Source organism: Danio aesculapii, chromosome 16, assembly GCF_903798145.1.
Source record: "Danio aesculapii chromosome 16, fDanAes4.1, whole genome shotgun sequence".
Lineage (NCBI taxonomy): Eukaryota > Metazoa > Chordata > Actinopteri > Cypriniformes > Danionidae > Danio > Danio aesculapii.
Window position 1 is genome coordinate 20,569,104 of NC_079450.1, and position 13,525 is coordinate 20,582,628.

Consider the following 13,525-nt stretch of genomic DNA (forward strand, 5'->3'; position numbering starts at 1 on the left):
GACAGTATAGTTGTTTGATTGAAGTGAAGAGTTTTAGTTTTAAATGAATTATGTTCTTTTGAGTGTTGTATGCTATAAAGAGGAATAAATGCTCAAAGAAAATAATTAGGCTGTGTTAACGGTGAAATAACGGTCAAATCTGGATATCTTGAAATATAGATCAGCATTACAGAGCACTCAGGAAATGCAACCAGTCACAAAACCTCTCTTCTCATCAAAATTTGGGAAAGACAGATTACAAATCTATTCAGTGGCCCCCAAAGGGGAATAAAGTCTGTTTAACTGTATCTTTTGTTAGTTTAACATGTACATTGTGAAATATGCCATGGATGTTTGTAATGAGGCAACAAACACATGTTGACTGCTGAATAAAAGTGCTTTATGCATATTTATGCATCACATGTTATCACTCAGCACTTGCTGTGATTTTTCAGGAGTGAAGAACAGACAATCCCTTTATGTAAAATTCAGTTTATGAGAAAAGTAAGATTTTTTTTCAGATATATTAAACTACAAAATACAACTCTAAATATATATCTGTATGTCTCTTTTCTTGGGTAGAAATTATAATTTAGCCTGTATTTCATCCACAACCCAACTGAGAAGGGTGATGGAGCAGATGCATAAGCCAAGAGCAATAAGAGAGCAGAGCTCATTAATATTCACAACCCTTCCAAATAAGGTAAAATAAGACTTTTCTAGGGCTAACGCCACATTCTAAATGGGCTTACAAAACATTTCTAAAGGTTTTTTTGTACTTAACTAAGTCAAATATACTATGTAGATTTCAGAGAAGAGTTTAAACATAATAAATCAATGCATTATATAACACCTTTCTTACTTTTTTTATGGAACTTTGCATGATGTTGTTTTCATGTCTACAAGTTAATAAGATTGTTAGGAATGTGTATGTTTCTAATCAAATTTGTAAGCGTTTGAGATTAGTCAGTGATGATTTATCATTCATTACTATCCATAACTAAAGAGCTATTATATTCATTTGACAATTATGAATTTTGAATTCATATCCTATGAATGCTTAACAGGTGTTAACTTGCAAAATATATACTTTAATTTCTGGCACTTGAGACACAACAAAAAGTATCTACAAATTGGGTTTTCACTTTAGTTAAAGTAACAACTCACACTATTAACTACTGGCTTATTTCAGAGCTCATTAATATTCACAATCCTTCCAAATAAGGTAAAATAAGACTTATCTATATTAACTCCACCGTTCTAAATGGGCTTATAAAACGATTCTAGAAGGTTTTTTATACTTAACTAAGTCACATACTATGTAGATATAATACAACAGTTTAAACATAATAAATCAATGCATTATATAACATCTTTCTTAATTTTTTTGTTGAACTTTTTAACCTTTATAAAATTTCATTATATTAATTCATTATTTTGTTATATTATTATAATTTTATTCTTTTGTTATTTATTTGTATATCAAATTGTTTGTACTTTTGATTATATGTTTTTGTTTGCTTAGGCTTTAGACTGTGGGAAGTGTTTTGGGTGAAGTGTGCTTGTTTGTTTGTTTGGTTTAGTTGTATGTTTGTTATGATGTGTTGTAAGGACCCCCTCGAAAATGAGATCTCTGTACATCTCTGTACAATGTTCATCTCAAGGGGCTATCCCATTTAATAAATTCATATTCAAAGGCAAATTGAAATATTGCATTTAGATGAATTTAAAATTAAAACTATATTTCAAAAAGTGTCGTAAATTCAGCAATTTTAAGAGAATTTATTTACTTCTTGGTTAGTTAAAGATAATGATGATCCACTCCTATATCCTCATTAGCAATAGACAGATTGTTTTGTGCTGGAATTATGATCATATTTTATTATTTTGCAGTCACAACCAGCTGAGAGCACATTACTCAGATCTGGTGAATCATCATTGTTTTTTCTGTTTATAATGTACTGCGTGCCGTTTAAACAGAAAGCAGTCAGCTCGTCACTGATGACACACCTTGTTGATAACTGTTATGACGTCTCCTTTCTTCAGGTTCAACTCGTCTTCGGCAACAGCAGTGTAGTCGAACATGACCTGACAGCATTCTTTCACTGTGAAGGAATCAAATGTACTCAACACCCTTAACAAAAAGCCCAGCATCAACTAATCCAGTGTGTGTAATGGATTTGCCCTGCCAGATTGGGTGGGTTAATCTGAAAGCACATTGTCTTTTCTTGAATGAATAGATAGAATGCAGTAAGTCTTCTCATGCATTAAACTGCTATAGTACTGTTTGAAGACTATGGATTTGGTCACTTTCTATTATAGAACAAGAATGTTGTTACGTTATCTTGAAGTTAAGGAGAACAACCACAGAAACCAGCTAAACAACATTTAATTGTTTAGACAACATCATCTGTGCAGAGCGACTCCTCACCGTTTGATGTTTTTTTCCGTAAACTTGGTCTCTGTTGTAGTTTTCCCTGTTTGGGGAAAAAAGAAGATATAACATAAAATACAACATAACATATAACATAACGTAACATATAATATATAACGTAACATTACATAACATATAACATAAAACAAAATATAACATAACATTACATAACATATAACCTAACATAACATAAAACATAACATATAACCTAACATAACATAAAACATAACATATAACATAACATAACATAAAACATGACATAACTTAAAACATAACATAACATAAAACATGACATGACATGACATGACATGACATAACACAAGACATGACATGACATGACATAAAATATAGCATAACATAATATAACATAAAACAACATATAACATAGCATATAACATAACATAACATAATAGAACATATAACATAACATGACATAACATAAAATATAGCATAACATAATATAACATAAAACAACATATAACATAGCATATAACATAACACATAACCTAACATAACATAACATAACGTAACCTAACGTAACCTAACCTAACGTAACCTAACGTAACCTAACATAACATAACATAACATAACATAACATAACATAACATAACATAACATAACATAACATAACATAACATAACATAACATAACATAACATAACATAACATAACATACCTCTTTACCGAAGACAGAACCAGAGAGTTTAGGTCTGGCTTTGGCATCATCTGCAAAACATTAATCCAGGGATCAGTAAGAGAAGCAAACACTCAATGCTCTTCATAATGTTTGAAAATGGACACATTTTTATTTATTCTTCTTTTTTCTATTACCAGATTTTATTAAATAGTATTATTATACAAATTTTCCCTGTGGAAATTACAAAAAATTTTATGGTTTCCCCCCCCATTGCAGGACATTATAATGTTCAGAACTGATGGTTTCACATATGTTTGTGATTACTCAATCATTTAATTGCTTCCTGCAGGTATAAGACTTCTTCATCCTCTAATCTTTGTTCTAGGTAACTGCTAAACTTTAATAAAAGTAAACGAGTAAAAGAAAAGAGGGCATTGTGTGAATCTGTCCACAGAACAGCACACAAAAGACTGCACCAGTATATAACACAAAATTCAGCACAAAAAACAAAAAGTTCACTCCATTAGCATTTGGCGTCCATTCTGATTTGCTACTAAGAATTGATGTAAAATTGTGGAGTATATCAGATGCTACATATGATATAAATAAGTGTTTCTCAACCATGTTCCTGGTGGACCACCAACACTGCATGTTTTAGATGTCTCATCCATTACAGGTCTTTCAGTCTCTGCTAATGAGCTGGTGATCTGAATCAGGTGTTTGGTTAAGGATACAGAAAATGTGCAGAGCTGGAGGTCCTCTTACAAACTTGTACACATGAAACAGCCAGCAAACTGCAACACGTCAAGGACATAAACAAAAATCTCACCTTTTGATGGGACAAAAATTTCCTTTACAAAATTTGATGGAAAGGCTCCTATTTGGTTATTTTTCTTTCCCATCCACCACCCATCTTCAATCTGCAAGACAAAACAAATGAAAAGTTCAATTCATTCAATACTTGACTCAAAAGTAAAGACGCATCTGCTTTGGGAACAAACATTTCCCAGCAGTAAAGACACATACATACAGAAAGTACATATTGCTGGGTACAATATATTATTTAAAAAATATTGCTATAATGTAATGTTTAGATCACTTTTTTATTATTATTCTGCTTATTCTTTTTTTTTAATATGTCCCCAAATTCAGATCATATACCACAACGTACAGTGCGCAGCATGATAGTGTACACCCCATTTTGAAAATGAATATTTTTCTCCATTTCTCAGTGAATATAGGCAATGTATTGTGGTGCATTTAAACAAACTAGATTTATTAAACAGATAAATGTATTAAAATAATATTTAAGTCACCAAACATATTTAGAAATTGAAAGAAAATACAATTAAATTCAAGCAAAATATTGCAAAAAAATAAAAAAAAGACAACCTACAAAATTTCAACTAAATTTTTTCAAATGTTTTTGTTTCTCTTGATTTTTCCTCATTTTCAAATTTTCTAATCTAATGTATATGCACAAATATAATACTGTAGAGCTTCCTATTAAAAATATGAATTTAAAAGAGAGATTTGTGAGAGGTGTACTTATAAATGCTAAGCACTGACATCTGACATGACAATTATATATTGTGACTATTCAAAGATAATTGATATGACACAAATTTTATTAATTTGAGGATCCCTTGAGCTCAGGGCTCTCTCCCGGGACAGCATGTCAAACAAGCTTATGATAAATCATCAGCTAAGTATGAAGTCTTGAAAGAAGTTTTAAGTGTGAACAATAGGAATAGTGAATGTATTCTGAATGTAATGTAATTTAATGCCAGGTCAGCAGCCAAGGATATTTTAATGGCAAGAACATTTCAATAATAAATATACAATTAAAAATCATCAAACAAATGAATACATAAATTAAATAAGATATTTAGTGTTAATACATGACAAAAATTTGTTAAAAATGTCCTTAAGAGACTTCATTTCATTAAAAAAAGCCTTCTGGAATCATTAAAGCAGGTCAGTGGAGTAAAAAGTGTTTTACAGTAAGGGGAATTGTGCAGTACATTGAGTGGGGTCTTCATCTTTAAGCAAAAAAGCATGGGTTAATCTTGTATGCCTAATATGATGATCTGGTAAAAATCCATTGACCAAATCTAGTCTTAAAATGTCTTAAAACTCAGATTGTAAAATTAATTTGATTTAATTTATTATTTCCCAATGCATCCCACTCCTCTTACCACTTATTTACAGCGTAAACATTAATAAAAGGTCTCATCTCTGATGGAGGAATCTGGCTCAATGCATTCTGAATAATGTACTGCCATTGTATGAATATTTTGAAATCCATAAAAAAGTAAATATTCCTACAAGTTCACTCCATATATTCTTATTTATTTATTTATATTGACCAACCATGTGTACATTATCCTTAATATAATCATATATTTTAGCAGTTTAATCATTGTGTCAATAGAAGGATATTACAAATGTACAAAACATTTTAGATGCAACATTCACAATGATAACAGACAACCGCTTCTGCACATAGAAAGCATAAATATCTAGCAAAACACAGCACTGCATCAAGCATCAGAGATTTTGTGGTTATAAAACAGTATTTTCTACCTCTCTGAGAACCTCGATGGTCTCTCCGACAAGCAGCTGCAGCTCGTCCTCATGTGTGGGAATGTAGGGAAAAACCACCTCGCATTTCCTCGTCTGGACCGTCGTTTTCGTCGCTGGAGCAATGAAGTAAGTAGAAAACATATGGAGCATGTCAGCACGTTATGATGCAGTGACAGCAAACTGAACTGAACTAACTTAAACTGCAAAGGCACTTCCACCTTTCACTTTTACAGTTCAGTTTTATGACAGGCAGCGTTTTATAAGCGGATATAGTTCAGTCGTTGCCTATGGATTTTCAGTGGGTATAATTTGAGACCGGATGTGGAGGCACAAACCCTTCATTAGCTTACTTATTTTAGCCGACAAGCCGACAAGGATTTAAACTTTTCAGAGGTCTGTCTGTGGAGCAAGATTGATTTGGTAAACGTTTAAAAATCTACTGAAACCTCCATTTTGATGTCCCACGAAATCGGAATGTTTAAGCGGGAACATGTCTATATATGTCTCACTGACTACATTTACATGGACATCAGTAATCGAATTACTTGCCTTAATCTGAGTAAGACAACAATATGATTAAGGCGTTTACATGAGTTACTTTTTGAATGTTCCTTTCATGATCCCGTTTTACATGTTATAGCACATAAAGTAATTCGATTAACGTCATTGCATCATTACAGTATCCACATTTCCACTGGAGTTTCATGTAACTTCGGGTGTTTCATTTTTAATTTGTCGACTTTAACTGCAGTTTGGCAACTTTAATTTCATTCAGGAACATTTCATGCATGCCCCCGTGACAAAGGTGATATTGGATGGGAGTATGAACTGCTGGAAGTGTAGTTTTAATGGAATTAGATACTGCATGCCCTTTGGGAAAAAGGAAAAAAAAAACCTCTGCATTTCTCGATGCAGGTGTCTGTGGTCCTTCACTGACTCGGTATGTGCAGAGAATAGTGGCAAACAGCTGTGTGTGTATAGACTATCCTGTTGCAAAATGCGGTGAAAAGTCCTACATGTCGGTAATAGTTTGATTGCGGTGTTTACATGTCTGTACTGCGCTTCAATTATGCCATTAAAATCGGCATACTCCACATGACTTAATCTAATTTCTGTTCGATTATGACTTTAATCAGGTTAAATTAATTTAAAAAAACAAACAAACAAACAAAAAACGCTGTTTATATGGTAGACTCTTAATCAGAGAATTGTCTTAATCGTATTAAAATCGGATTATTGGTGTCCATGTAAACATACCCACTGTGGACTTTGTTTGTTCTAGTTGAAATTAGTTGAAATGTTTTGTTCAGATTTGCTCACCTTTTTAGGCCAGGTAGTTATGACAAGAGTCGCATTGTGTGCATGAGCGAATCACTATGATGACTGAATTAACAGAAGATGTTACGTTCAGTGTTGCCAACTATTTTCAATGAAAAGGTGCTAAGCTCTGCCCGAAAAGTTGCTAGATTTCATCATATGTCAATTTGCATATTACTGACATCATCACGTCCAACCGCTTCTGTTTGTTTAATAGAATATGGTTAATGAATTTATATTTGTACTACGCTTTATGTATGCATGTACAAGGACTGGGCTGCGAGCACTCTGAGGTGGGGAAGGGGCTGACAGCATCATCCTCAGCTCATTGAGAAAGGTAGGAATGGTACAGTATGGGAGTCTATAAAAATCTCCAGTAACACCAAAAAAAAGTTGCTAGTCACTTTTTTTACAATTTGTCTGAAAAGTCACTAAATATAGCAACAAAGTCGGCAACACTGGTTACGTTAATCTGCCAAAGCCAGGTTTTTATAAGGGGCGTGTCTTTATTTGGTGCAGCCAATCATATTAGATCTGAACCGCTTGCACTCGAATATCATTGGTTTATGCTATAGTCAGTTAAAAAGGAGAAAAAATACATTTGCCTCAAATGGACCCTTTTCATAGGACTTATTATGCGTTTAACAGTCATCAGCATCTTAAATCCTAGAAAATTTTTTATATTTAGATTTTTTTTTTTATCGTATGAACATTTAAATGCGCTTATGTATGCATTATATCATATTTGCTTCAAATTACAAAAAAACGAATTACTGCTTGTGCGAGGTGTGTCTAATGCAACATCTATTTGACGTCATTTTCTCTTCTGGCTGCCGTCATCAGTCTCACTTAGTTTTTCTCCTTTTTCTGAACGTCTTTTAAACGTCATTGTGGAGTTTTTCTTTTAGTATTTGAGTAAATAAGATTATTTAAAAAGTATCTGTTGTACTCTCCCATTCACTGCGCTCTTAGTTTTCCCAACTATGATGACTTCCGCTACTGAGAAACCCGGAAATGTGAAAAGGGTTTATGGGTCAAGTCAAAAACTATAGAATACTTAAGGGACTTTGGTAAAGTCTAGATAGGATACGCAGCCGGCTGGAAGTGCGATATGCACATCAATATAGCAGCATTTTTTATGACACTGTATAACAATAATTATTATTTTTACAATACTCTGAAGGTTGGGTTAAGGGTTGGGATAGGGGTAAATGTTAAAAAAATTGTACAATTTATAGGGAAATTTAATAGATAACATAAATAATACTTGGTACAACTACTGGTTTTACGTCACGGTGACAGTTGGGTTTAGGGTTGGGGTGGGTGTAGACATTTTCATTCTTTCATTTTCTTTTTCGGCTTAGTCCCTTTATTAATCTGAGGTCACCACAGTGGAATGAACCGCCAACTCATCCAGCTCATGTTTTTTACGCAGCGGATGCCCTTCCAGCTGCAACCCATCACTGGGAAACATCAATACACACTCACAATTTAGCCTACCCAATTCTCCTATACCACATGTTTTTGGACTTGTCGGGGACACCGGAGCACCTGGAGGAAACCCACGCGGACACGGGGAGAACATGCAAACTCCACACAGAAATGCCAACTGACCCAGCCGAGGATCAGACCAGTGACCTACTTGCTGTCAGGCGATCATGCTATCCACTGCGCCATCGTGTCGCCGGGGGTAGACATTAATAAAATACAATTCATGGGAAATTTAATAAATAATAGAAATCATTTTCGTTAACTTCCGGCCGCAACTATATCTGATCTAGCAACAACCCTTCAAATGAGGCAGCTTCACAAAATCATTAATCTAGGTAAAGGAATATTATTTGTTCATTCAAAGATTTGTTTACAAACAGAACAGCACCATTGTGTTTGTTATTTAACTCATAATAAAGGAGACTTACTTTTCCTAATGCTTCTTGGCTCTCTATTGCTGTCCCCTATTAAGTAAACAGGCACTTCCTGAGGTAAAAAGAAGTGTCATTTTTAAGAGGAAAAAAAATACAAACACAAGAAAAAGACATTGTACAAGGCCATGGAAAAAGTGCTTTAACAGGTCCAGACCTTGACGAAGTTGCCAGGGAACATGCCTCTCTTTCCTCTCAGATCTCCCTCCAGCCATCCTTCCTCTTTGGCTTTGGAGACGTTCTTCACTATATCCCCTACCTGCACAGTTAATTCATCTGGCATCGTAGCCTCAAAGCCTAGAAGCACAAGCACCTCTGGAATGGACAGAAAAAAAAGCAAAAGCCATAGGCGGTGATGCATTTGAGTAAATTAGTTGCAGTCAAAATGATTCAGGCCTTTGAAACATTTCAAAAAAAGCATCAGTTTGTAAAGGTTTTCTATACATTTCTTTGGATTCATATGGGGATGTAAATATCAATGTGCAAAAGTTACATTTTGTAAAAAATCTTTTATTCTTTGTATTCTTCCAATAAATGTTGCCAGAAAATCTGTTATCATCTACTCGCCCTTCACTTGTTCCAAACCAGTTTTAGTTTCTACTGATATATATATATATATATATATATATATATATATATATATATATATATATATATATATATATATATATATATATATATATATATATATATATATACATACATACATGTATGTGTGTATGTGTGTCAGAGCAAGGAAATTTTCACAGTATTTCCGATAATATTTTTTCTTCTGGAGAAAGTCTTATTTGTTTTTTTTCCGGCTAGAATAAAAGCAGTTTTTAATTTTTTAAAAGCCATTTTAAGGTCAAAATTATTAGCCCCTTTAAGCTATATTTCTTTTCGACAGTCTACAGAACAAACCATGATTAATCTATAAATTGCCTAATTACCCTAACCTGCCTAGTTAACCTAATTAACCTAGTTAAGCCTTTAAATGTCACTTTAAGTTGTACAGAAGTGTGTTGAAAAATATCTAGTAAAATATTATTTACTGTCATCATGGCAAAGATAAAATAAATCAGTTATTAGAAATCAGTTAATAAAACTATTATGTTTAGAAATGTGTTGAAAAAATCTCTCTGTTAAACAGAAATTAGGGAAAAAATAAACAGAAGGGGTAATAATTCTGACTTCAACTGACTATGTATATACATATATATATATATATATATATATATATATATATATATATATATATATATATATATATATATATATATATATATATATATATATAAGCTTATTATCCACTTCACACTGCAAAAGTCTTAGCAAAAATGGCTGAAGATGCATCATCTAAGCCACTGTTGTTCAAACTCAGTTCTGGAGGGCTGGTGTCCTGCATAGTTTACCTTCCTTCAACACACTTGCCTGGATGTTTCAGTATACCTAGAAAGAGCTTGGTTAGCTGGTTCAGGTGTGTTTAATTGGGGTTGGAACTAAAATATGCAGGACAACGGCCCTCCAAGACCGAGTTTAGGCACCCCTGATCTAAGCTTTCTGTGATGTTTTTTTCGACAATAACCAGTCTATTTTTTAAAACTAAATACTTACCCTACAGACAAATGCTTCCAATTATATGAAACACATGAATAAACATGCAGGAGAGACAAAAGTGGTGAGATTTGTTTCATAAATCAAGTGCAATACTGGAGTTGGACAGCCATGAGCTATGTGTTTGAACAGGCCTACAGGTATGTGAGCTGAACATTGAGTGGCTTGATCTCAAGAATGCATGCATATCAGTACAAAGAACACAGTGCAAGATTCAAAATAGTATTTCATAAATCTTATTTCCAGGAAGAAACTTCTTGCTTGTCAATCTGAATGTCAAATCTCAGTGACTAGTAGTTTATGGTCTTATAAACTGACGAAAGCAGGATCAAAATGAGATACAGTAGGTGTTTCCTCATTTGATGACAGGAATCTCAAGTTTCTTTACCAAATATGGAGGTTTGATAATGAAGGAATGTCGTTCAGATTTGAGTTATTCTATATACTTTTTTTTCTTTTATGTAATGCATATAAAATACATCCAGAGTACAGATGTAAATAAGTACACATAGAAAGTACATGCTACATATTTTTGGTGTTTGCACCAAATGAAATATCCAAGAATCATTTTGTATACACATTAGGCATGGGCCGGTATTAGATTCTGACCTTATGATAACCTTGGATGAAAATATCACGATTACACAATTTCATGGTATTGTGATAACTGCTCTAATATATGCTCTTTTTAAATGTCTGGGTAAAAAAACAAAAACTTTTTCCCCTTTTAAAAACAATATATTTTATTTTGAGAAACATTTATAATATTTTGGCGCAGTAAACATGTCAGGCTAAATAATTCAAATGAATCATTGACTTCTGCTGTCTGAAATAGTTTCAAAAACACAGATTTATTTACTATTTCAAATGGCATTTTTGGATATCTTTTCTGTTGGAGATACTGTTGTCCTAAAAAACAACAAATAAAAAGTCTGACATACACCATCGGAGCGGTATAGCAGAAAATGTTGGCGGTTTTAAAACCTTGACTTTTCCAAACCGCGGTATAACTTGAAAACGGTTATCATCCCATGCCTAATACACATAAACCATAAAATATGTACTTTTATAAGGAATCATGTTAAAGCATATAAAAAATAAGCAGTGTTCATACTAAATTAGATTATGATTTAAATAATTAGATATTTCTCATGGACAAATGTGATCCTTAAATTGAGCCTTTAGATTTGTCATCAAATGATTAGTTCTAAATGAGCCTGACAAGAGTTTTTGGTATATTAACTATAGGCCTGTCATAGTAATCTTATCGTGCAATACTTGAAAGTGACCTCAATTATTTTTGCCATTGCGATATATATTTACAAATTCACAAATAACTTTTAAGGCCCTTTTACAAAGACATTTACATTCAACCTCACCGGTGTCAAAGTTTTTATAACTAATAGGACATTTAATTAGTATACAGTACATAATAGGACATTAACTTTTTTAACATCAAATTAATGAATCTAAATAACCTTAAGAAAGTATTTTAAAGTTTTTATGGTTATATGCATTACTATGCTGTATATAACCATTGTATAATCAAATGTGTGTTAAATGACAATATTATCGCTTATCGCAACAATTTCTGTGACATTATATTGCACAACAAATGGCCAAATGTGTCATGGTAATTTGTTTTTTTTGCACACACGCACACACACACACGCACGCACGCACGCACACACACACACACACACACACGCGCACACACACACACACACACACACACACACACACACACACACACACGTCACGTGTGGAGAAAATATATTATTAAAGCTTTTCCATCTCTGATGATAATAATAATAAACATTTAATAAAACACATAATAAAATCTGAAATATACCAGAATATTCTAAACCATCTGTGAATCATTTTGTCACTTATTTTATGGTTACATTTACTCAATTACAGTGTGAATTGTACATACTTGAATACTGGCCAGCCAAATTCCACACACACCACAGACAACATCATAACAAGACATTATTTTAAAAGCAGAAAAAAGTGACAAAAACTCACCCATGGCCCGTTTAAAGCTGTGCTCAGAGCACCAATCAGACAATGTAGATTCTGTTCACTTCTCAAAGTGGCATGAATCCCTGCGAACTGCACTGCTTGATTCAGTGGTAATCCAGAAACAGCGAAATCTTTCTTGGACCTCCTTCTTTCTAGTCAAACATTAGCATTGTTAAGAAAAAAACACCTCCCAGCTAGTCAAGACACGTTTACACTCTGAGGGAGAGATAGAGAGAGAACGCGCGACAGGTGAGACAGGTTTGTGTTGGTATGAGCTTCCTGGTGTCACGTGCATACTCGGAAGGAACTCAAGGAAAGCCTGATGTTTGGATCAGGGCTGCAATATTGAAGCATCTATTGCAATGTCTGCCACATCGCATCGAGTCGGAATTAGGCTATAATTGATCAGCTGCTCGTAACACATGAATTCGGGAACTAAAAAATGTTTGTAGCGTTAACACTGGTTAATTCTATTTATTTATATGATGACTAGACTACGTTGATACACCAACTTTATTAGGTTACTAATACTGGGTTGGACCCCTTTGCCTGCAGAACTGCCTTAATCCTTCGTGGCATAGATTCAACAAGGTACTGGAAATATTCCTCAGAGACTTTGGTCCATATTGACATGATAGAATTTTTCAGTTGCTGCAGATTTCGGCTGCACATCCATGATGCGAATCTCCCGTTCCACCATTCCCAAAGGTGCTCTATTGGATTGAAATCTGGTGACTGTGGAGGCCATTTGAGTACAGTGAACTTATTGTCATGTTCAAGAAACCAGTCTCAGATGATTTGTGCATTATCCTGTTGGGAGTAGCCATCAAAAGATGGGTCCACTGTGGTCATAAAGGGATGGACATGGTCAGCATCAAACAAGTAGGCAGTGGCATTGACAAGATGCTCAATTGGTACTAATGGGCCCAAAGCGTGCCAAGAAAATATCCCTTACACCATAACACCAACACCACCAGCCTGAACCGTTGATACAGGATGGGCAGGATGGATCTATGCTTTTATGGTGTTA

At 33.8% G+C, this 13,525-nt stretch overlaps 1 protein-coding gene across 4 annotated transcripts in view; it reads right to left on the reverse strand.

Annotated features, from left to right (window-relative positions):
* The window catches only part of sh3d21 (SH3 domain containing 21), a 28,554-nt gene extending 15,861 nt beyond the window's left edge, over positions 1 to 12,693 (reverse strand). For 2 of the 4 annotated variants that reach the window (XM_056475417.1, XM_056475414.1), the window contains exons 1-8: positions 12,499 to 12,692; positions 9,032 to 9,189; positions 8,872 to 8,929; positions 5,636 to 5,748; positions 3,879 to 3,969; positions 3,089 to 3,138; positions 2,411 to 2,456; positions 1,990 to 2,084 (exon numbers count right to left, since the gene is read on the reverse strand). In XM_056475417.1, coding sequence (XP_056331392.1) covers positions 1,990 to 2,084; positions 2,411 to 2,456; positions 3,089 to 3,138; positions 3,879 to 3,969; positions 5,636 to 5,748; positions 8,872 to 8,929; positions 9,032 to 9,189; positions 12,499 to 12,502 — 615 coding nt within the window. In that variant the 5' untranslated portion in view covers positions 12,503 to 12,692. Of the gene's footprint in view, positions 1 to 1,989; positions 2,085 to 2,410; positions 2,457 to 3,088; positions 3,139 to 3,878; positions 3,970 to 5,635; positions 5,749 to 8,871; positions 8,930 to 9,031; positions 9,190 to 12,498 lie in introns of all 4 variants that reach the window. The other 2 variants (XM_056475416.1, XM_056475415.1) reach the window with 2 other exon arrangements.
* Positions 12,694 to 13,525: the final 832 nt, after the last annotated feature.